A 23,533-nucleotide genomic window follows, 5' to 3' on the forward strand; every position below is an offset into this window, starting at 1 on the left:
AGACGCTGGGCATGTCCAGGCTCTCCTAGACCATCAGGGCCCCAGGAGCCACCAAGAATTCCTGGGGCCAAAGGTGGGTCTGTTGATGGGGGGGGACTGGCTCCTGAATGTGACCCCTTCCAAATGAAGCCCCCCCCCCGTATTGTAAGGAGAAGAGGAATATGCTGTGAATGAAGAGCAGTAGGACTGGCTGTGGAAATTCCCCTCCCGCTGTCTGTGGGCATATCCTCGGACTTAGCCACCTGCCCTGGTTGAAGCCTGTCCTGAACAGAGTGGCTGGGAGGGGGCTGCCTCCTCCCACCACCCTGGGAAGAGGGCCTGGAAGCTCACTTGGCCTTCGCTTAATGGGGGAGAGTGGCTCGGAGGGAACCTCTGGGGAAATTGGACCAAGAGGTAAGCAGGGAAACCAGAGTGATTTCATCCCAGGTGTGTGTGTGTGTGTGTGTGTATTGTATGTGTCTTTGTTTCTGTGCAGCTGTTACAATTATAGTTATTTCACTCATTCATCCTTAAAGTAATCAACCAGCCTGTCCAGATTTTGCCCCTTAAGTGCCAGCCCAAGCACCTGTGAAGGAGGAAGGACCACTCGACCCTGGGAGAGGCAAGATGGCAGCACAGGGAAGATGGGGGTGGGGGGACCCTCTTCAGGAGAGGAATGAGGAAAAGCACACAGAACTGATTTCTTTGCTGGGTTTTATTTATGCTTTATTTGACAAACAAGGCTTGACGTTTGCCCTCTGGTTGGCACCAAGGGAGCTGCCCACAGAGGCCCCTTTGGCAGAGACGGGGTCTTCTTCCTTTCCCAACTGGCTTGCAAGGACCCCTCTGTGGCCCAAATGTGCACTCCTTCACCTTGACCACTTAGCAGGTTTCTGCACAGGAGAGAAGAGGGAAGAATCTGTCATCCCAGGAGGAGGAGGAGGAGGAGGAGGAGGCAAACTTCTCTGATGCCCTGGTGAGCCCAGAAGTGGTGATGCCAAGGACCAAAGGGTTACCTGTTGGGACCACGGGCACAACCTCTGCTGTGACTCCTGCAGTGGAGGCAAACTCCTTGAATTTCGTCTCCAAATCCGAGGACATGGTTTTCTCTTTGCCTAGAGGCAAGCATGACGATTGAGGGAGTCGGGTGGGTTGCGGGGGGGGGGGGCTGCTCCGGCTCAGAGCTTTGCTCCAAAATTCTCTGGGGAGGGATGGAGAGAAGCGGAGGGGAGAGATCTAGAGGCCCAGGAGGGAGGGGCTTCCCTTAGGGCAGAGATGCCGGCGGGGGGGGGGGGTGCGCAGGAGCAGGGAGGGGAGGGGAGGGGAGGTGCCTCACCAGGAGGTACCAGCTGTTACCCCAAAGGTGGCGGTGGAGAAGCAAAGGGAGGGCCCCCGCTTTGCTGCCATCAACGTCAGGAAGGGCGAGACAAGGGTCTCTCCCGACCATCCCCCCCCATCCCCCCATCCAGGCCTCTTACTGGCCAGCGTCAGGAAGGCATCCATCCCCCGCTCGATGTAACTGATGATGTAGGATTCATAGTCCGTGTCCAGGATCTGCGTGGTGGCCTGGCCTTCCGCGCAAAAGAGAGGCTGTTTAAAATCCCGCCTGCTCGCTCGCTCGGGCCAGGAGCCCTGCCAGCGCCGCCCGCTGTCCCTGGAGGGGCAGCGATCCTCCAAGGAGGAAGGACGGAAGCTCGCCGGTCAGCAAGGCGGGTGAAGGACGGCGGGAGCTGGCCACTTACTTGTGATCTTGTATTTCCCCGCCTGCCCTTGTTCAGCGAACCGGAACCTTCTCGTCTTGCATTTGCCGTTGCTGGAAAGAAAAGTGAACCGCGCAGACCTTTAGGGGTGGGGGTGGAGGGGCCCAAGCGAGCCAGCGTTCGGCCGAGGTGTTGCAGAGAACAGCCCGGTCAGCTGTTAACCGGCATCGTGCCTATAGTCCCAAGCGTGGAAGGATTCCCTTTTCCTTCAGGCCTTCTCCCACCTACCTGTCCTCTGGGGAACGGGAGGCCAGGCCAGCGAGGGCATGAAGCCCCCAAAACTTACGCGAGATACCTATAGCTGTACGACAGACCTCCCTTCGGCATGGCCTTTAATGTATATTGGGGGAAGTGTTTTTCAATGACAATGTTTGCCACAGGATGCCATTCCCCAGACATCTGGAAGGAGAAACCAGGAGGGTTTGTTAGCCCTGAAGGGTCTCCAAAGTCCAAATCCTCCTTGCCAGACCTGGGGAAGCTCCATGCCAGAAGCGGAGCCCTTCTTGCTTTCCACCACAAGACGGTTCTGAATCCCAAAGACCCGGCCAAAAGAAATGGGGTGAAAATCTGGCAGTGCGGAAGACGCCTCTCTGGAGCCCGGAAGAGAGGCAGCAATGGAGGCTTCTCCTCCCAAATGTGGGGAGGTTCCCTGAGCCCAGAACAGCATCATCTCCTCTATACCATGTGTAATGAGAGCCAACCCTTGTAAGACTGATGATGTTCCCTAGTTGGGTGGTGAAATGTCTGCCAGCCAGCCCAGAGAGCACCAGGGACCCCACAGCCCCCCCCGGGGTCCTCTTCCACTTAGAGTTGGGAGGAGAAGAACTTCCGTCCAGGATTCCCAGCTCTGACCTTTTTGCTCTTAAAGTTCGACATAGTGGTGAAGTCCATTGCGGCTCCTAGCCAGCAGACCCCAGCTAAGAGAAGGCTGCCCAGCAGGAGCTTCATGGCTGCAACCCTTTTGCCCCTCTGGCTGCTCAGCCCCTTTTATCCTCCGGAGGCTCCTCCAGGTGAATCCACCCTTGTCCAGGAAGCTATGGAAGGAGGACGGCACGGACCATTGGCAGAAGCAATGGGCCCTGGGTGGCTGCCCTTCGGAACACATCCGGATGGGACGTTCCCTGCAGAGAGAGCTTGGAAGCATCGCCTTCCCTCCTGAGCAGCCGGGGGGGGGGGAACGGTGTCCCAGTCATGAGGATTTCCCTTCTGCAATCCCCTGGAAACAGAGCAGGCTGCAGGCTCCAATGCAAAGGTTTAGTCCAGAGCGCGCAAGAGGCTCCTGATGCCAAAGAGATGCTTTGCACTTAGTCTCATGCTTCCTCAAAGGTGTGCATGGATGATGTTACCTAGTTTGGTAATGAAACATCTGCAAGAAAACATGGAAGCTCAGAGAGCACCGAGGACCCCACAATTTCCCTCCTGCGCCCCAACATTGGGAGGAAAGATGGGCCTCCATGGGGGGACAATGCCATTCCCCCTCCCTTCTTTGCCACATCCGTGATGGGGTCGAATCTTGCTTTGTGGCCCTCTTGGGATGCAGCCCAACTGAGCCAAGCATGCTCTCTACCCCCTGCCAGGCATTGTTTGCGTCCCATGGTGTTGTTTGCAGGAAGGCAGTTTCCAGCCCGGGGGGGGGGCTTTTTCTCCTGCTCTCCTGCTGCCCCAAATTGCTCTGGGACTCAGGGAACGCCACGTCTTCCTCCTCATTTGCGAGGGTTGGTTGGAGTTGCCTCGATCAGCAGGCAGAGTGACCCTGAGAAGGGCTGGATCCCATTGACTTTTCCCCTTTGAGGGACTGGGATCCCACCCCTCACAAGAGGCTCCCAGTTCACCCCTCTTTTCACCAGCCACCCGCATCCAGTGCCCACCTAGCTCCCTCCACCAGGCGGGGCCTGCAGGCAGTTTCCCAGGAGAAGCAGAAGTGGCCACCAGCTGTGGGAGGGCCATTTGGGTTAGGGTCTGTGCTGGAGGCCCTGGGGAGCTCTGGGGCTGGAGGGATCTGAACCCATCCTTGCCCCATCCTTGCCCGGCACCTCACCCTTCCCCAGCAGGGGAAGGATTGTACCATTGCCCCACATCTCCTTTGGGGTCAGAGGGTTGAGGTGCAGAGGAAGCAGTCCTGCCCTGCCAAAGCAAGGGTGAAATCCAGCAGGTTCTGACAGGTTCTGGAGAACCGGTAGCGGAAATTTTGAGTAGTTCAGAGAACCGGCAAATACCACCTCTGGCTGGCCCAAGGAGTGGGGTGGGAATGGAGTTTTTGCAGTATCCTTCCCTTGCCACGCCCACCAAGCCACGCCCACCAAGCCATGCCCCCAGAACCGGTAGTAAAAAAAATTGGATTTCACCACTGAGCTAAAATCCCGCAGGAACAGGCTGGGGTGGTCCGGTGGTCCAGCTATTCTGCTGCCCATCCCCCCTATTTTGCAGCCCCTACCTTTTTTAATCCAGGTCTGCGGGTGCCCCTCATTCCCCCCCCCCCACTGGATCCTCTCCCACCCCCAAGCCACAGATCAAGATGGCCCCACAGGAAATAAAAGTCACGCTGGAGAAAGGAGTTGCATTTTCTGAGTCCATTTATTAAGATTCCTCCCTGGAATTTGAGCCAAGCCCAAAACATGCCCGGCTGCGGCCCCCGGCTGTTTCGAGGCCTCTGCTCTGGTCACCTGCCTGGAAAGGAAAGGAGCCACTGAGTAGAATCAGGGTGCTGCCTCCCCCTGTTTTTCATGCAAATGGGTAGGATTTGGCATTGTAAATGGGTGACCCATCTTAGAAAACTCACCTATTCTTCTTGGCACTTCACTGTGGAGGAGAAAAGGTGGCCATTAATGGCGAATAGGATGAATACAAGATGCGTTGCAAGGAAAGGTAAATTCTTAGGTCATCTGCCCACCAACATGACTCCCCCCCGTCCTCCCCTTGCATGTAGACCACCCATCTGCACCCATCTTTCTACATAAGACAGACTCCAAAGAGATTTCAAGAAGTCCATTCTCATGAATGGACTCTATTTAGATCAATCCATCCATCCATCATGTATCTCTCTTTATTTCTGCCTTTGAGCCAACTTCTTGGACAGGTCCCTGCTGTGTTTGTGGCCACATTTTTCATTGTGGTTTGCCGGGAGGGAGAGACGGGGACCATCCCAAAGTCAGCCCAATGTCTTCTATACTTAAGGCAGGACTAGAACTCAGATCTCCCAGTTTCTACTTTTAACCCTTCCACCAAAACTGCTCTCCTCTATTCGTTACTTTTCTGCTGTGAATTGCATTACCGGTTGGGTTTAAAACCACAATCTGATCTTTGCTGTAGCCGAGCCTTTTACATTCTTCTTTGAATTTCTCAATTATCTCTGGATCCTGAGTTACTGTCCGACCTGTGGGGACAGAGGCAGAGCAGGGGCGTGTGCTGAATGGGGAAGAGGGGAAGATTTCCAGGGGGAAGGGGAGTGGGGGTGGCAGGGTTTCCCATTGTGTCAGGATTTTGCCAGATAAGTAAATGCTGGGCAGACTCTTAACCCTTTCAGAAGCCCTGAGTTTTAACTTTTAGGGAAATGCATAAGGACGGGTGAGGTGATGACAAAGCCCAGCCTAACTCCTCCTTGCAGGGACGATGGGCCTTGGGACACCTACTGTGAAGTATTGCGGTTCTGAAGTCGTCATATTTGATGATGGACATGATGGACTCGCCTAGGGCCTTCAATGACTCCACCGTCACTGTTGTATCATCTGCCAGAAAAGGTTTGGGACATGAGGGGGAGATTCAGGCAGACCCAACTCTAGCCAAGCTGGTGACCTTGTGGAAGTCAGAACTCAGCATTGGCTCATTAGGCAGAACAGTTTATCTGATAAGTCTCCAGACCTTTTCAGGTATATTACAGGGAACAGCAGTGCGTACCTATCAGAAAAGTAATTATTATAAAATCAAACTGCAGAAATTACAGTTTAAATATAGAAGCTAATAGTAATATTAACGTCCTTTAACCCTTTATAATGTAGTATTTTGAGATGGTTAACGAAATGGAGGATGGACTTTTTGCACCCGGTCGGGCTCCTAGGAAGGAGGGGCAGCCCGACAGTCTGACTTTCCCCCTTGGGCTTTTCCCCCTTGAACCACAAAAATAGCAACTTGCTGCGTCCCGAACAGGTTGGGACCTTGTGGGAGGACGTTCCCTTTATTTTCAGCCTTCGGGTTCCTTGTGTCCTCAAAGAATGGAGAGGAATACGACCCCTGTAGCTCATGTACAAGTGACAATCCAAGCTGCTTTTTCACCTCTCTCCCCCTCCACCCCCCTCCCTTTTACTGGGACCCCCAGGAATCAGGGGAGTCAAGGCTTCCCAGTCATCTCTTTCCAATGGAAAAGATAGATAGGCAGGAAAGGCTTATATGTTGAAATAACATATGGCTTTAAAATATTTAGAATATATACTCTTTACGAAGGAGCAACTTCAGTTCTTGGAAGGTCAGAATAATGGAATAACACAGTTGGAAGGGACCTTGGAGGTCTTCTAGTCCAACCCCTTACTATTTTAGACAAATGGTTGTCCAGGCTCAAAAACTTCCAGCGATGGAGCAACCACGGTCTCTGGAGGCAATCTCCATCTCACACTCTCAATCCGGTGACGGATGGACTTGCCCTGCAGTGGCCCTGGGGCCCCGATCCCTTTACGCGGACTGTGTCCCCAAAGGCCTGAAGAGAGGCGGTCCCAAGAGAGCAGGAAACCTGTTTAAGCTCTGTGTCCCCACTGGAAGAGATGCTATGGGGTTGCCCACCAGCTCCTGCACAGCATCTGTTTGCTGGAGTTGGGGGCAAAGCCCTCCCCGGGGCCCAGTTTTCACGGGTGACCGAATCAAGGCAGCCCTTCACCAGTACAGACCACAGTGGCTGTGATATTTTCCATCTTCTCCTTTTCTGAACTGGTATGTTACTTTCTTGCACCCGTCCGGCCTGCAAAAGAAAAGGTGGCGTGAAAAGGGGAGGCTGCCTGCCTTAGACAGTCAACAGTCCCACCGCTGAACATTAATCTGAACTGACCTATCGAGGAAGGCTTTCCAAGTTGTCCATCTGGGTGGGAAGCATCACCCAGCTACGGCCATCTGGCTTTCACTATCTCTGGCTGTGGGCTTCCCAGAGGCCTCTTTCGCCTCCCTCCATTTGGCTAAAGGCTTGTTGCTAAGGAAGCCAGATTGGTGAGCATTTCCAGCTGCTCGAGTTGAGTCCGGCTGCCCAGCCCCAGCCTCTCTTTCTGACATTTTAGTCTTTTGGGGCATCTGCCAGACTGGTGTCCTGCTTATTTGAGGCATTTCAGAGTCACAGCTGGATCAAAGTATTTGCGTCAGTGGCTGAAGAACCCCAACAGATGCCTTCCCTGTTCCTTCAAAGCTAGTTGGGCGTTCTCCGGCACTGGCATGGGGCTGTCCCTTACTTGAGCCTTGAGTTCACAGGACAAGCCCTGTGTGCTCCTCCTTCAAATTGCCTCAGAAATCCACCCTTCCAGCCTGCTGGGCCCTTGGGATGGCCTTGTCTAATGCACTGCAGTCGGTCCACAAGGGCTTGGCTTGAGCTAGGATACTTACATGGGGACGAAGGCCAAAATGCTAAACACATCTTCCCGTGGTTTTGACAGGACAGCAACAAATGCCGACATGTGTCTTATCTGCTCTAGAGCGTCTGGTGAATCACACGCAGCTGCAACATTCACCCAGGAACCCAGATGCTGAAGCCGAAAGAGGGAAGAGGAGCCACATTAAGTCTCTGGAAGGGACCAGCCTCCCTCCTGCTCACTTGAGGGGCTCCATTGAAGCTATTCCCACGCTTTGCAATTCCCGTTTCAGTCAAGGGAGCCAGTCCTGCCTTGCTGCTCAAGAGACAGACTGGGGGGCAAACTGTTCTCCAAAGCACCGAAGGCAGGACAAGAAGCAACGGAGGGAAACTAATCCAGGAGAGAAGCAACCTAGAACCAAGCAGGGCTTTCCTGACAGTGAGAACGGCTCCTCATCACTGGAGGGTTTCAAGAAGAGACTGGACAGCCATTTCTCTGGAATGATAGAGGGTTTCCTGCCTCAACAGGGCGTTGGACTAGAATTTAGAGGCAGCGGCAACAAATAGCTCTCTCTGTGTTGTCCCAACAACCGAGGAGAGAACGCAAACACTCCTTCGGTTTGATTCGCTGCAGAAAGAGCGTTTACATGGGGCGGCTGCAGAAGCAGACGCCCCCCCTCCCCCAAGTCCCAGTGTCAAGCCAAGTCTTCTCAGCCACAGATTGAGGGAGATCTTCCCCAGTCTGGAGGGACCCCCTCTGGCTACCACAATCCCCCTGGCTGGTCCTTTGGCCGAGAGAGAGAATGCGGGGAGACCTGGCACAATTTACCTTCAGCGTTAGTGAATCTCTCACGTCAGCAGAGGCGATCCCTTTCCATATATGAGATTACAGTATTGGGGTCCCCTGATCAATCACCCCAAAGGAAGCCAGCCCTGCTCCAACCACCTCGGTCTACCTTATCGCTGGCTGTGGTCACTTCTTCCCATTCAACCTGGGCGAGGCAGCAGAGGGCGAGGCCCAAAGCAATCAGCAGGGATTTCATCTCGCTCGGTCCTTTCTCCTCCTCAGCCAAAGAATATTCTGAGACTCGGAGGCAGGTGACTGGCATTTGCAGGGGCTCCTGCTCTTATAGAGCCCAGCGCCCGCCCCCCCGTGCCCTCCCCCACCCTCGCAGAGGCTTGCGTCACCTCCATCCAGGTGTGCAACCACCAAGATAACAGGGTTATTCTTGGCTGGGCCCCGATGCCATGAGGGCCCCGGCTGGCAGGCTGACCTTACCCATTGACCTTCTCCAAACAGGGGAGGTTTGTGTTGGCTCCGGACCCAGTGGGCATTTGGCCTGCAGCCCACCCGGAAAGGTCTCCTTCTTTGTTCGGAGCTGGGCGACAAAGGTCAGTGGCTTGGCTAAAGTGCAACACTAACAAGATTGTGACCAGCTAGATGAGAGAACAGAGGGGAAGATGGAGTCAGTAGGTGTCCTCACATGCTCAAGGTGTGATAAGACATCATGGTTAGGCTCAAATGATACCAACTTTTAGAAGATCAAGATAGAAAGAGTATTGATGCTTTTGGCATTTTGTGTTCCTGAGAACACATGAACAGCTCAGGATGAAGTCAAGAGAGTCATGAACAGCAGAAGGGTTTAGTTTTCAAGGGTTTTCATATGCAGAATTAAGAGAAAGATTTAATGTAAGGCTCGTGTGTCCCAGAGGGGCTTTTTCAAAAGGAAACTAGATTTTCTTTGGTTTTGCTTCTCATCCAAGAAACTTTTTCAGTTCTGGCTGAATGGTGGGAATGGATGGATTTCTATTCAGTCAGAAGTGAAGACGTTTCTTGGAGGAGAACATCTTCAAGGAAAAAACAAGGAAGTCCAGTTGCCTTTTGAAAAAGCACTTTTGGGGCAACCGTGACTGAGAATCTCCACAAACATAAAGATTCATTGATAAAATGGGGTACGAATTATTGCTATAGTATACAGATGGACCAGTAGGAGACAATGTCTGCTTTGGAAGCCATATTAGGCCGGAAGCTTCCATGCTGCCACCTTCTCATGTGTGGGAAAGTAGGAGGGGTTGTTGGTAGACCTCATAGCATTCTTCCTGTCGGTCAAGGTCAGGGCGATCCGGCATCTGGAGAAGGAGTGGTCGGAGGGCTGAGTCGAGATGGGACGGATGGTGATTGGAGCCTGTGATGGACTGATGGGGGCAGGGGATGGTTTGGGGTCTTTTTTTTTTTTTAATTTGATTTATATGCCGCCCTTCTCCAGAGACTCAGGGCGGCTTACAAGGCGTTAAGCAATAGCCTTCATCCTTTTGTATATTTATACAAGGTCAGCTTATTGCCCCCACAAACTGGGTCCTCATTTAACCTACCTTGGAAAGGATGGAAGGCTGAGTCAACCTTGAGCCTGGTGAGATTCGAACCTGCAGAAATTGCAGGCAGCTGTGTTAATAACAGGGTGCATTAATCCACTGTACTACCAAGGGTTTGATTTACTGAGGGAAAACCTGGACCTTTCAGATTCGGCTTTTCCCAGAAGTGCCAGTTTACTTATTCTAGTAAAGGGAACTTTGGAAAATGCTTGCTTTCGCGTCTTTACGCAAGGGACCGAAATTCACACCCTGTTTTAAGTTAAGAGAGAATTTTCACAAAAAGATAAACCTTTGGTAGGACACCAGAGAAGTTATCAGAGATGTATAAAGGTACTTCTTGTTAATGCTGGAAATATGAAAAAACATAAAGGGGCACCTTAGCACACATGATGGATTTGTGGGAAAGCAAAACAAATTGGAAACAAAAAATATAACGATGCAAAGAATTTTGAAGATTAATATTGAGATGATCTTTCCTTCCTTCCTTCCTTCCTTCTCTCCCTCCCTCAACGAAAGATTATTAAAAGAAAAAAAACCATGTGGTCACTCAAGAGTTGACTCCTTCCTGGTGCCACATATTCAAAGAACAATACACTCCCCCATAACCCTAACCCCCATAACTTTAAATTGTCTACCGTGAGGTCTACTGGGGACCTCACCCTATTCCCAAGAGGTCTGTAAGGGGCGTGCAGACTGTAAGCGCACCAGGGTGCCTTTCGTCCCTGTCCTACTGTTCCCTTTTATTCATACCCATTTCCTGTATTAATATCCAGGTTTATACTTATTCCTGTTATCTCGTACAAGTTTGACAAAACAAACAAACAAACAAACAAACAAACAAACAAACAAACAAACAAACAAATTGTGAGGGCCTCATGGCAAATGAGTCTGCAACTTGGATCAAGAAACCCCGGTTGCAGTGGTGAAATCCAATTTTTTTTACTCCTGATTCTGTGGGCGTGGCTTGGTGGGCGTGGTAGGGGAAGGATACTGCAAAATCCCCATTCCCTCCCCATTCCTGACGGAAGGATATTGCAAAATCTCCATTCCCTCCCCCCTCCTGGGACCAGCCAAAGGTGGTATTTGCCGGTTCTCCAAACTACTCAAAATTTCCACGACTGTTTCTCCAGAACCTGTCAGAACCTGCTGGATTTCACCCCTGCCTAATTGTTATATTCACTCAGAGAACCTGGGACTGTTTCAGGAAGGCCAAGGGACTAGAAACCGCCTCCTGTGAAGAGAGTGAGCTGACCTTGAGAAGAGGATATGCTTTGGACTCCAACCTCTCTCTCTGGGCAGCTGGGCAGCAGAAGCAGCTCCCTCGGGAGAGGCCTGCAAGCAGAGGCTGGGCAGCCCTTTCTCTGAGTGTTTGCTGAGGGGGTCCCCCCCCCACAACTGGAGGTTTCACATAAACCAGTCTCTGCCTTTGGGAGGGATGGGGAGCCCCAACATGCTGAGACAAGAGCTGTGTCCCACCACGCCCTGAGCCACCAGCTATGTGCTCAGCATGTCTTCACGCCACTCGCTAGTCTTGCCTGCTGGGAAGCCTATCCTGTTAGAGAACTTGCGGGAACAGGAGGACCGGGGGGGTGGGGGCGAAGGACGCTGCTGCTCGGGATGGGAAGGGAGCCCCTCGGAAGGAGCGTTGGGCCTGGCAGATGCAGCTCAGGAGGTCCCACCGGCTGCCACATCTGCAGCCTCCTTCCCCCACAGGGGCTTGTGGTGGCTCAGTGGTTAGAGCGCAGTACTGCAGGCTACTTCTGCTGACTGCTAGCTGCAGTTCAGCAGATCGAATCTCACCAGGCTCAAGGTTGTCTCAGCCTTCCGTCCTTCCAAGGTGGGTCAAATGAGCACCCAGATTGTTGGGGTCCAGAGACTGAGTCTGAAAACCGCTTAGAGAGGGCTGTAAAAGGACTTTGAAGCGGTATATAAGTCTAAGGGCTATTGCTAGTGCTATTGTGTGAATGCTGCACCTCTAATCCTGACTCCTTTTATTGCCCTGGTCCAGGGGTGAAATCCAGCAGTTCTGGCAGGTTCTGGAGAACCCCAGCAGCAACCGGCAAATACCACCTCAGGCTGGCCTCAGAGTGGGGTGGGAATGGAGATTTTAGAATATCCTTCCCCCAGGACTGGGGTGGGAATGGAGATTTTGCAGTATCCTTCACCTGCCACGCCCACCAGGCAACACCCACCAAACCACACCATGCCCACCAAGCCATGCCCACAGAACTGGTAGTAAAAAAAATTGGATTTCACTGGTCAGTTTGGCAAGGGCTCTGACCCCTCCTGGCTCCCGGGGGGACCTTGCAGCCCGTGGATTCCCTTGGGGGACTGTGGGGAGGAGGGGGTGTCCCTGACTGAGGACGGAGCATTGGGGCTCCTCAGCGTGCTACTGCCTTGCAGCTCCTTCTTTGGGCTTCCCTGGGACTCCTGGAGGGGCTTCTGTCTGTGGTCTAGATGGGCTTTTGGGGGGCTTTGTTGAGGGGGGGCAGGATGGCTAGTTTGGGCCCGCTAGGGCTAGGCTGGGGTTGACCCTGGTTGGGTCCAAAGGCAGGGAGGAAGAAGTGTGTGGCCTATTTTGTTGGTTTATTGCAGTTTATTGAAGGTTTCCAAATGTTCCCTGATATTCATCCAGCCTTTGCTCTCAGGTGGGGGGGGGGGTATTAGGGACAGGAAGCCCCCGGTCGCCTCCAACCGCTGATCCTCACCTCCTCCTCCCCCTTTCAGGTTCATTTATTTCCTTGTTGGTTTACTCAATTTATATGTCGCCCATATTGCCTGGGGAATTTGGAAATTCTGGGTGGGGTAAATTCTCCGTGCATGTAGCTCTCAGTTTGGGAACCAGATCTCAGGATCAGCCCTGGGGGTGGGGGGCAGGGCAGAGGGGGCTCAGAGGAAGGGGCTTCTTTGAGCTGGCACAGCAGGGAGGGATCTCCCCTCCCCCACATCTCCCGTGAGGTTGGAGAGCTGAGGGGCTTTTGCTGAAGAGGCAGTCCTGCCCTCCCCCACAGAGGGGGGCAAAAAGTCCTGAAGGAACAGCTAGTCCTTTAGCCCCCCCCCTCCCGTTCACCATTTTTAAATTCATTCCCTCCCCGACTGGATTGTCCCCCACCTCCATCCCATAGATTAAGATTCCCCCCCCCCATCCCTGCAGTGCGGAAAAAAGTCCCACTGAAGCGAGAAGTGCATGAACTGAATCTATTTATTAAAATTTGCTGTTTGAGCCAAGTCCGAAACACGCCCAGCCACTTCTCCCGGCTGTTTCGAGGCCTCCGCTCTGGTCACCTGCAAGGGAAGGAGGCGGTGAGTGGAATCGGGGGGTGGGGGTGGAGGTGCTGCCTTTCCCAACCTGGACTCCAGCCCCCCCACCCCCACTTTTCATGCTGACAGGCAGTGACCCACAGATGGTCAGCCGGGCAACCTCCTGGACATTGCCAGGAGCCTCCTCCCCCCACTCCTGAAGGGCCCCTTTGTGTCCAGAGCTCTGGAGAAGCGTCCTGCAGTCGGTGAAAGTGAGGGAGGGTCCGAAGGAGACCACCGGCTCTAAGAACTGGAATAAACCTACCTATGAGGAACGTGGGCACATCCCTGTGGAAAATGGAAAAGAGCAGGTTGAATGCGGGCACACGAGTGGCCCTCTGAAGGGAAAGGAGCCACCAGCGGGCACTGCCCCCCCTCCCCCTCCGAGGACTCCAGCCACCTGAAAAGGCAGGGAAGCAAAGCCCCCTCCTCTGCTCCTTGCCTGGCATGCCCAGGGGAAGGGGGAGGCCTGGGGAAAGCCAAGGTGTCAGGGTGCCACTGCCGTGCCAACAGCCCTCTCGGATCCTGCCCCCAGGGCTGCTGCTGGCACACAAAGCCCCCTTGGCAGAATTCCACTACACCCCTCCCCCCCCCAAGAAAACTGTGAAAGAAATTAATTTCAGCTGGCCCTCTCACTCGTGCAACACCTTGGAGTGGCACAAAATGGGCACATCAGGTTGCGGTGGCGGCACCCATCACTTAATTGCCATAACCATGCCCTTGGATCTTTCTTCCCCCTGCTGGGGCCCTGGGTCTCCGCAGCCGCCCCCGAGTGCCTACCTTCTGTGGGCAGGACGTTACTCTGTTCGCCTCCCAGGTCGTATCTATCAGCAAAGCGTCTTAATTCCTTCAAGCACTCCTGAATGTCAGACAGATCCCTGGCTGCGGATACAACAGAGTCAGACCTGAGTGGGCCCTTGGCCTATTTCCACTGGGGGGGCAGAGAAGGTTTCTAAGAGGGTGAGGACCCCCCTCCTTGGTCAAGTCTCCCCAAAGGGAGCGGCTCCTCTTGGGAAAGAGGAAAGAGGGGCACAGCCCCGCTTGCAAGTGCCACCCTTGGATCGACTGGCATGGGGGCCCACCGGGGACTGAGGAGCCCCCAAGGTCCCCTGGCTACCAAGGGCCACCCCAGGGGCCCCCAGTGCTCTAAGCTGCTGCTGCTCTAAGAGGAGACAAGCCGGGGAGCCCAGTTTACGGGCACAGAGCAACTCAAGGGGACAGGACTATCCCTACAGAATCTAGACCCCCCTCCCCAAGCCTCTGCTTTTGAAGCTGAAGAAGAAACCGGGGGCCCCTCTGCTGCCCTCCTCTCTCCGGCCTCCATCACGGGCTTCCCACCCCACCCCCCACCCCGCACCCGGTAGACGGAGCCTTGCGGGTGATGGCTGATTTTGCAAAGGAAACCCAGGTTTATGAGCTATTTCCACCAATATTTCCCGCTGCTCCAAAGGGTTCAAAGGAATGGTGGACGAATGGGACACGCAAACTCCGTCTGGGCCGCCCTTCTTTTCCTCTCTGGCTGAGATACCTACTCGAAAGGGTTGCCATTTTGCACTGGCCGTTCTTATTGGAAAGAGTGATGAGGTTGAGCATACAATCCCCACTCATATTCATGTATTCCACGGTCTTTTTGCCGCCTCTCCCTGTAAGAAGAAATGAAGCAACGGTAAATCGGGTTGGGTTTTTTTCACAGAAAGGGGGGGGGGCAGTGGATCCCCAGCTGGAAGCGTTTGAGGTTTAGGTAGGAGATGGAGGAGGGGCGCTTCTCTCCTTGTCCCCTGATGAAGAAGTTGGGGTCTTTGGGATGGGAGACAGCATTGAGGGCATCTGAAGGGCCCCTGCCTGCCCGCCTGCCTCAAGGAAGCCCCTCGTGCCAATTAAGCTCCTCAGAAGGTGAAGATGCAGCTCGCTTGAGCCGGGGCTAAACTCCTTTGCACCCCAGAAATGAGAGGGTGCCCCAGAACCCCCTCCTTTGCCATCCTTCTGGAGCCCGGCTCCTCTCTCTGGCCCAGGGCTCTTTGGGTCCCTCTTAGCTTCTCTGGGCAAGGGTGCTGGATCCTGGGCCCTGAGATGGGCAGAGTGGACATTCCAGCCTCCGCCTCGCTCCTTTCCCAACCCCCACCAGGATCCCCGGTTCTTTGCCCGACGGGATCCCGTTGATAAAAGCCAGCCCAGCCCCTTCAATACGTACCACATGTAGTGGTGAGGACTTTATCTTCTCTCTTGAGCACTGGACGCATCGTCTTGCACCCGTGTGGCCTGCAAAATGATGCCAAAGCTTCTGAGGACATTCTCAGTTCACTTGGCCTCTTAGGTAAACCACCTGCCCTCCCAGAGTCTCCTTCTGTCCCAAATAAGGGGGCCACCTCCGGGTTCTCCTGCTTTTCTCACCCACGGCCTGCAACCCCTGGGGACTATCGAAGGTGGCCTTGCCCCGGAGGCCCTTCCTTTAGTCCTCACGCACTCTCTAGAGGAGGGGGTTTCATCCTGGCCTACCAGACGGCCCTGATTGAGGGGGCTCGCCTCAGTCGTTCTCCCAGAGGCTGAGATGCCAGGAGAAGGTGCCCTTAAGGGCCCTCCGTCCTTCTTCCTTGGGGATCCCCCTGGATCTCAGAAGGGTCTGAAGAAACAACCCCGGCCCCAGAGCAGTTCCAGGCCTTCGGGGTGACTTGCTGGCTCCCAAGAGCAGCTCTGCTGGACCCCTGGCCATCTGGGCCTCATGGAAGCAAGCAGCAAACTGGGGCACTTACGTGGCCATCTCCATGGTCATTTTCAGTTCGTCCGGCGACAGTTGCTCAAAAGAGACGTGAGATGCCGGCATGTGGGGAATCATTTCCTTCATCTTCTCGCAGTTGGTTATTATCACTCTAACTATATGACCTCCTTCTACCTGGGGACCAAAGGCAGCGTTAGGGACCCAACTGGCATTTGCAGAAGGAGCATCTCCCCAGAAGCGTTCGTGCCAAGGAGGCTGCCCATCTGTGGGCAAGAGATGCAATCCCCCTGACCGGGAGGCCCCCTCCCCCCCCCAAATGACTTATCTGAGGATTTCATTTCGGTTAAAATGTGCTTTCTGGAAAGATGCATTCGGAAAGAGTTGGTTTTATGAGAAATTCCATCCAAAAGCATATTTAGGGAAGAATTTTTGCACAATGCATTAAAAAAATAATCCCAGGTTTATTTATTTATTTGCCAATTTTGTTAAATTGAGGTCTCCTCCCAAGTGAGAAAGGGCCCCCGCTGCCCCCCACTGAAGGGGGAAGCTGAGTTCCCGTGCACCAGCTCTCCCCTCTGTGCCCAAAGGGGGGCTTCTGATGCCTGGGTTCCTCTGATCAGGGGAGGGCCAGGGAGGGGCACCCAGAGCAGGACCCCCCTCCCCAGCCACATGGACTCACCTTTCTAAGATCCATGTCCCCAGGTCGCATGTCCTGATTAGCCTGGACGAGGCAGCAGAGGGCGAGGCCCAAAGCAAACAGCAGGGATTTCATCTCGCTCGGTCCTTTCTCCTTCTCAGCCGAAGAATATTCTGAGACTCGGAGGCAGGTGACTGGTGTTTGCAGGGGCTCCTGCTCTTATAGAGCCCAGGGGGCTCCCCATGCCCTCCCCCACCCTCGCAGAGTCTTGCATCACCTCCATCCAGGCGTGCAACCACCAAGATAATGGGGTTTTTCTTGGCTTGGGCCACGAGGCCACGAGGGTCCCTCATGGCAGGCTGACGTTCTCCAACCACTGAGATAACGGGGTTATTCTTGGCTGGGCCCCGATGCCACGAGGGCCCCGGCTGCCAGGCTGACCTTACCCATTGACCTTCTCCAAACAGGGGAGGTTTGTGTTGGCTCTGGACCCAGTGGGCATTTGGCCTGCAGCCCACCCGGAAAGGTCTCCCTCTTTGTTCGGAGCTGGGCGACAAAGGTCAGTGGCTTGGCTAAAGTGCAACACTAACAAGCTTGCGAGCAGCCAGGTGAGAGAACAGAGGGGAAGATGGAGTCAGGAGAGTGAGGTGTCCTCACGTGCTCAAGGGGTGATGTGGCACTGCAGAAAGCAGCGCTTGTGGGGAGGGAGGAGTGGGGATGAGCTCCTTCTCTGCCTTGCTCTGCTCCAAGAGTCAGACACAACCCCTCTGAGGAATGGAGGTTCCCCAAGGAGGCTGTGGGAACAGGCCGTGCCACCTTGAGGGCCTCAGTGCCACCCTTCCCCCATAAGTGAACAAGCTCTCAGTGCCCCACAGCTTCACCCCTCTGAACCTCTCTGGAGGGACTCCGTGGATCCTTTGGCCTAAAAGCCACCTGATCTTACAACCCAACCCAGGGTGGATCCCCTCGGGCAAGTAGGTCTCAGAGGAGAGAGCAGAACGGGTCACCCCGACACTGGGCAGCTGAGCCATCCCAGGCGGCCTCTGCTGTGTTGGCAAGAAGGGGCATAGTTTCTCCTTAAATGGGGGGGATACCCAAGTGGTGCCCTCTCCCTCTGCTGCTCCATGGCAGAGGCGACTGGGGCGCCCACTGTGAAGTGATCAGAATGTGCTGAAGCAAACTCTGGCTGGCATTGCCACTTTTTCAAGGACGGCTGGCAAACGTCTCAGGTCCTCCTGACCATGGACCTGGGATGGGTTATGGAGCTCTCAGGGCATCTGCAGGCAGGGCTGTGGCACTCTTTGGTTGCCAAGGACCTCTTCCTTGCCATCTTTGAGGGCAGGAGGGTCCGAGGGGGCAGAGAAAGGAGAAAACGCAGGTGGGAGTTCCCAAACTTTTATGTCTCTCAACTTCCTGAAATGTAACTTCTGAGATCTATGCATTTTGTGCCTTAAAATATTTTTTACAGGCGTATTTAGAGGGCCGGGGTCTGCCTTGGCTCTGAGCTTTCCAAAGTCCTCTGTTTCCAAAGTTTACCGTGGCCAAATCAAATCAACCAGAGCTCCTTTCCACTGCACCCCCGTTCGTCCAGTCCTCCCTTTGCAATAAGCTTAGGAGCAGGGAGAGGCCACATGTTTCCTCCAGGGCCCAAACCTTTGTGAGATGGGCAAGAACACGAAAAGGGCTGCCTGGAGAGAAAGGCCCCTCCTGGCCAGAACTACAGTGGCCACAAGTTCTTGGAAGAAAGTCCATATTCTTGGTATCCTTAAGATTTATATTGACTGTTTCCTGATTGATTATTTGTTCCCTATGACTATCATTAAGTGTTGTACCTGATGATTCTTGACGAATGTATCTTGTCTTTTATGTGCACTGAGAGCGTATGCACCAAAGACAAATTCCTTGTGTGTCCAATCACACTTGGCCAATAAAGAATTCTCTTCTCTTCTCTTCTCTTCTCTTCTCTTCTCTTCTCTTCTCTTCTCTTCTCTTCTCTTCTCTTCTCTTCTCTTCTCTTCAGAAATAAGAGACGAACCTGAAAAGAGGCCAAATCTTGCAGAGATTCATAGGGATTAAATAAAATGGGACAGTTTCTGTTTATCACTTTGCTTTAACAAAAGAAAAATCAAGAGCACAGCCAAGACAAGAAATCATGAAATGAATCTAAGCACCAGCGTTCTGAAATGAAGGGCTGCCTGTTATAATAAAGGATTGCAGGGCCACCGTTGGCATAACCCACCCTTTGTATCGTGTTCGTGGCCTGCTTTTCCCCCCTGGTTTTTCTTCCCTCTTTCTATGGAGACGTCTTTTCATTGACCGCAGAAGTACCGCAAGGCAACGCGGAATTGATTCCTCTCGGGGTATTGATGGCCAGAAACGTCTCTTCTTTATCCGCTGGGCAGGTGCTGAAGGGTGCTGGACCTTTCGCCGGGGCCCTTTGCCTGGTGCTGCTGGGCTATGGGATGAGGAAGGGGGGCGCCTGGTGGGTCATCAGGGCCAAGGATGAAAGCAACGTGGAAAACTGGCAATCTCACATGGTTCTTTAGCACCAGCAATAGCCCTTAGACTTATATACCGCTTCATAGTGCTTTACGGCCCTCTCTAGGCAGTTTACAGAGTCAGCCTCTTGCCCCCAACAATCGGGGTCCTCATTTTCAAGCCACCTTGGAAGGATGGAAGGCTGAGTCAACCTTGAGCCTGGTGAGACTCGAACTGCTGAACTGCAGGTAGCATTCAGCTGAAGTAGCCTGCAGTGCTGCACTCTAACCACTGCACCACCTTGGCTCTTCCCACTTTTCCCAGTGGCTTTTAGGCATGTTTGCTCTTATCCATGCCCTTTCTTCATACCATTAGGCCACGTCTGGTTCACAGCAAGGTGTGAGAACAGACTGAAGAAGTGACCCTGTGTTTCCAGCCTCTCCTGGCCTCAAATTCAGAAGGGCTGGACTTTTCATGGACAACATCCATGCCCAAAGGAGAACTTTCTGGTGGCCCAAAGGCTGAGCAAGGAGGCACCTCCTGGCTATTTTCTAGATGGTTATCACAGCAAAGACATCTCCAAACCTGGACCTTTTCCTTCATGGGATTCACAGCACCTGACGGAACCGTCTCCCTGCCCGGTTGCGTTTAGTCCTTCAGCCATGTTGCCCACACAATCATCAAAGATGCAGTGTGGTTGTGTCCTCGGTGCACACGTGTCCCCAGATTTGAAGTCTGGCATCATTTGGGCCATTGGACCAGTCGTCTTTTTCTCCAAGTTGGAAATCTGACTCCTCCCAAAATGAGGAAGAATGAGGAGAAAAGCTGTTGGACCAAGAGACGTTGATCAACAAGGAAGCAGTTTGCGGTTTTGTAATTGTTGATCTTGGAGCCCCACTTGAAAGGGACGAAGGCAGCCTCCACCAATAAAAGCCAGAGAGGGTCCAGGGCAGGCGGCAGGCGGCAGGCGGAGCCCAGCTGGCACCATGGGCAGAGCTGGCAAACGAGCGGCCCTCTTCCTCCTCTGCCTGATGGCCGCAACCTGTCGAGGGGAGAAGGAATCCTCCTGCCCAGGTGAGCAGCTGCCACGTGGGCTCTGAGGACAGAAGCATCGCCACCCTTCGGAGATGAGAAATATACCTTTGCTAAAAAAAGGAAAGAAAAAGAAGTTACACATCCCAAACCTTCTTCTCCCTTTCCAGAAGCCCAAGCGGTGGATTTGAATGGCAACAAGTTGACCGTCCTGCGGGGATGCCCAGGTTCCCCTGGCTCTCCAGGGCCTCAGGGCCCCCCGGGTGTTCCAGGGGCCAAAGGTGGGTCTGTTGGCCAGGTAATGAGCTGGCTCCTGAATCTGACCCCTTCCAAATGAAGCCCCCCCTCCAGTTATCATAAGGCAGGAAGACTGTGCTGCAAAGGAAGAGCGCTAGGACTGGCAGAAGGGGGCAAGGGAACCCCTTTCTTCCTGGCACTCCAGCTGTGGAAATTCCCCCACCCAGAGTGGGCACTTCCCTGAGCTCAGCCCCTGCCCTGGTTTAAGCCCGCCCTGAAGAGAGGGGCTGTGAGGGGCTGCGTCCCTCCATAAGGGGGCCTGGAAGCTCACTTGGCCTTCTCCCAACAGGTGAGAGAGGCTTGCAGGGAATTCCTGGGGAAATCGGAGCCCCTGGACCAAAAGGTAAGGGGGCAGAGGGGGGGATTCTGATTCCAGAGTTCCAGGGTTTTGTGTGTGTGCAAGAGAGGAGCGTGTTGGGGAAAGGCGCACGTAACAAGGGGCATTAAATTGGGGGTTGGATTGCCTGATCCAGACGGTCAAGACCCCCAGTCCACCCCAGACCCTCCCCCATCAACTGGCCTCCTGTGTGGGCAGGGAAGAGGGCTGGGGGGGGAGGGCTCTGCCTGGGGCCGGGCAAGGATGAGCCAGGAGGACTCAGAGGCATCTCTTCCTTTCGCTCAGGAGAAAAAGGGGAGGCAGGAAAACCTGGAGAGAAAGGTAAGAGTTTCTTCTGCTTCTCGGAGTCCCTTTTTCTCACTCTGGTGGCAACACACACACGAATTTGTTTATGGAAATCTCAAATGATGTCATTCCTTTCTAAAATAGTTTAAAAAGTTGATCTGGGGGGCTCCCTGGAAAATGGCTCCTGAGGCTCCTGGGGGTGAGCAGCCTGTGGTGAGGGGCTCTGGGGGGCTGGAGGGAGAGTGTGCCAGCCATTTTGCCCCAGGAGAAGGGCACCTTTTTCTGGGGTTCTGCCTGGTTTCTCCTTCAGCTCCTTGCCCCACCCCCCCACCCTTGTGTCTGAGTGATGCTCTTTGACCCTCCCAGAAAGTGGGGAAATTCTGGCATTTTCTTCCTCTTTGTCTTCCAGGGAATAAAGGCGACAAAGGAGAAATTGGTAAGAAATGTGGCCCCTCCTAGCAAAGCCAAAAAAGGCCCCTCGTTGAATCGAGTTCCATGCAGCTCAGACACCCAATGAGCTTGGAGTAAGGCTTGGAGTTATGGCTGTGGTTCCTGTCTGATGTGGCTGAGCCTCTGTCCCACTCAGCTCAAGCCATGGCTGCATCCCCTCCCCCGCCCCCCCCCCCCGCCACATGGGGTGGGGGAGTTCTCCTCCATGGGGTAGGAACGGTCCTCAATCCCTAAGGAAATAATGGGGGGCAGGGGAAGACGTTGGCCCAGCCCTCCAGAATTGGCCCAGGTGACGTCTCACCCATGATGTCTCACCTCACTCAATTCCCTGCCCTTCCTGAGCTGCTTTGCTTCCTTCTCTTCCGCAGATGAGGAGGGGCTGGATGCTCTCCAGTGCAAGCGAGGTGAGTGGGAGGGGGCTCCTCCCTACCCCTTTCTTTCCCTGTCCCCTCCCCAAATATTGGGGAGAGCCATGACTCGGCCAGGTAGTTGCAGGGTTCACAGGACCACAGAAAAGCCTTGGCTTCAAAATGAGAAACACAACAATGGATTTTCACTAAAATAACTAATTTTTAAATGAAAAAGTCAACACTGCAACCACTTGGCCTGCTCAAAGGGCTTGAAGCCTGTTGCAAACCAGCTGTGGCTTCTCAGTCAGCCCCCTCAGGAACTAGAAGGGGGGCGTTGGGCCAAGCCATTGTGGAAGGGAGTGCCCCCCTCTCCTGCCTCTCTTTCTGCCCAGGTGCCCGAAGCTGCAAGGAGCTCTTGGCCCAGGGGGTGGTCCTGAGCGGCTGGTACACCGTCTACCCCCAGGACTGCCGGCCCCTGCGGGTGCTGTGTGACATGCACACCGACGGAGGCGGATGGATCGTGAGTGCGGCCCACGGCAGATCCCATGGGAGGAGGGCCTTCTGGCATTTCTAGATGCAGAGGGACGGCTCTGGCCACCCCCAACATTTGGGAAGGGAGGGATGTTGGGAGAGGAAACCTCTGATTTGGGGGCCTGCCCAGGAGAAAGGCTAAGATGCGTGGCTGTCCCCCCGCAGGTCTTCCAAAGGCGGTCGGATGGCTCGGTGGATTTTTTCCGGGACTGGGCCGACTACAAGAGGGGATTTGGGAGCGAGCTGAGTGAATTCTGGCTGGGGAACGACCACCTTCACCTCTTGACCTCTCTGGGTGAGGGGCTTCTCCCTCGTGGCCTTGGATCCTCCTGCTGCCAGGGCAGAGGGGCTGGGGCTGGGGCTGGGAAGGGCCTCTGGTGGGCCTGAGCCCCACTCTGCAGATGGAGGAGGCGCCAGAGGAACAATTGTGGGGCCGTAGCTCCAGGCTGAGAGTCCTGGTGTTGGAGCAATGTGCAAACTGAGCCTCGTGGCTCTTCTCTTCCTCCTAGGAGAGAGCGAGTTGCGTGTTGACTTGATGGATTTCGAAAATAAACAATCCTTCGCCAAATACGGATCCTTCCAGGTGGCAGCAGAATCCGATCAGTATCAGCTGAGTGTGGGCAATTTTACAGGGGGCCCCGCAGGTGACTCCTTAATAAAAAAACACAACAACATGCCCTTCTCCACCCGGGACAAGCAGCAGGACCCCAAAAAACAGAAATGCGCTAAGAGGTTCAAAGGGGCTTGGTGGTATAATGATTGCCACTTTGCCAACCTCAACGGGAAATACTGGCTGGGAGAACACCAGTCTTTTGCAGATGGCATCAACTGGAAAACAGGGAGAGGCCACCACTACTCCTACAAGCACACAGAAATGAAATTCAGGCCTGTGGCTTATGGGGCTCCTTCAACTGACGGGGATTTCTTCTGAGGCGTTCCAAAGAGCATCTAGTCCATCCCCTCTGCTTTGGATTTGCTACCTTGAATGTGTATTTTACAAAATTTAAATAATCTTTAGGCAGCTGCTGCCAAATGCCTTTGGGGGGTCTTTTTCCATCTGCGCAAGAGCGGAGCAGCCAATGAATGTCAAATTAATAAAGAAAATTAATAAAAGTTTGATCTGCAACCCAGTGAAGATGTCCTTCATTCTGAGGGCATAAAACCTTCCCACCCTCGGCAGAGGCAGCGCTCTGACCTTCCCAACACCCAGCAGGACCCAGCCTGGCCCCTCCCACACTGTTCACACCGGAAAACCCAAGTGGTTGCACAGCATCTCCTAAGCCAGGCAGGGCCTTCTGTGCCCTGCCTGGTTGGTCCCAAATTCCAGGAATTGCAATGTGGCTGCAGCCTTTGACCTCCTCTGCAGTCTCCGAGGCTTTGAAAACAACCGGAAAACCCCTTAAGTCTCCCGGTGTTTATTCCCCACTCAAAGAGTTCAGCACCGCAGAACTCTCCTCTCCAGCCCTCCT

The 23,533-nt window shown here is 53.9% G+C and overlaps 4 protein-coding genes and 1 long non-coding RNA gene across 6 annotated transcripts; 1 reads left to right on the forward strand and 4 right to left on the reverse strand.

The window, feature by feature from the left end:
- Positions 1-681: 681 nt before the first annotated feature.
- On the reverse strand, positions 682-2,540 carry LOC117676626 (prostaglandin-H2 D-isomerase-like). Its single transcript, XM_087880021.1, has 5 exons — positions 2,026-2,540; positions 1,722-1,792; positions 1,458-1,550; positions 996-1,094; positions 682-872 (listed from the first exon to the last, which is right to left on the reverse strand). The coding sequence occupies exons 1-5, from the start codon at positions 2,136-2,138 to the stop codon at positions 862-864; spliced, it is 387 nt and encodes a 128-aa protein (XP_087736147.1). The 5' UTR covers positions 2,139-2,540; the 3' UTR covers positions 682-861.
- A 1,754-nt stretch (positions 2,541-4,294) lies between these two features.
- On the reverse strand, positions 4,295-8,394 carry LOC117676625 (extracellular fatty acid-binding protein-like). The gene is made up of 7 exons (XM_034436230.2): positions 8,235-8,394; positions 7,314-7,453; positions 6,614-6,684; positions 5,369-5,464; positions 5,011-5,112; positions 4,519-4,538; positions 4,295-4,406 (listed from the first exon to the last, which is right to left on the reverse strand). Exons 1-6 carry the CDS (start codon positions 8,385-8,387, stop codon positions 4,519-4,521), a joined length of 582 nt encoding a protein of 193 aa, XP_034292121.2. The 5' UTR covers positions 8,388-8,394; the 3' UTR covers positions 4,295-4,406.
- A 67-nt stretch (positions 8,395-8,461) lies between these two features.
- Positions 8,462-11,147, reverse strand: LOC148111827 (uncharacterized). Its single transcript, XR_015730221.1, has 3 exons — positions 10,904-11,147; positions 9,652-9,702; positions 8,462-8,715 (listed from the first exon to the last, which is right to left on the reverse strand). It is a non-coding gene; the product is annotated as an uncharacterized LOC148111827 (long non-coding RNA).
- Positions 11,148-11,236: 89 nt separating this feature from the next.
- LOC117676627 (ficolin-2-like) lies at positions 11,237-23,190 on the forward strand. 2 transcript variants are annotated; one of them, XM_087879896.1, is made up of 10 exons: positions 11,238-11,488; positions 18,325-19,856; positions 19,985-20,095; positions 20,401-20,454; positions 20,734-20,769; positions 21,143-21,169; positions 21,552-21,587; positions 21,926-22,053; positions 22,230-22,359; positions 22,574-23,190. In XM_087879896.1, the coding sequence occupies exons 2-10, from the start codon at positions 19,769-19,771 to the stop codon at positions 22,993-22,995; spliced, it is 1,032 nt and encodes a 343-aa protein (XP_087736022.1). In that variant the 5' UTR covers positions 11,238-11,488; positions 18,325-19,768; the 3' UTR covers positions 22,996-23,190. The 2 variants fall into 2 exon arrangements, with proteins under 2 accessions (XP_087736023.1, XP_087736022.1); XM_087879897.1 differs by lacking the exon at positions 20,734-20,769 and having other exon boundaries at positions 11,237-11,488.
- Positions 12,836-16,507, reverse strand: LOC148111828 (uncharacterized). The gene is made up of 7 exons (XM_087879898.1): positions 16,347-16,507; positions 15,702-15,841; positions 15,143-15,210; positions 14,484-14,594; positions 13,732-13,833; positions 13,217-13,239; positions 12,836-12,936 (listed from the first exon to the last, which is right to left on the reverse strand). The coding sequence occupies exons 1-6, from the start codon at positions 16,437-16,439 to the stop codon at positions 13,217-13,219; spliced, it is 537 nt and encodes a 178-aa protein (XP_087736024.1). The 5' UTR covers positions 16,440-16,507; the 3' UTR covers positions 12,836-12,936.
- Positions 23,191-23,533: the final 343 nt, after the last annotated feature.

This window comes from Pantherophis guttatus, chromosome 16 (genome assembly GCF_059756535.1).
Source record: "Pantherophis guttatus breed Tessera chromosome 16, ASM5975653v1, whole genome shotgun sequence".
Taxonomy (NCBI): domain Eukaryota; kingdom Metazoa; phylum Chordata; class Lepidosauria; order Squamata; family Colubridae; genus Pantherophis; species Pantherophis guttatus.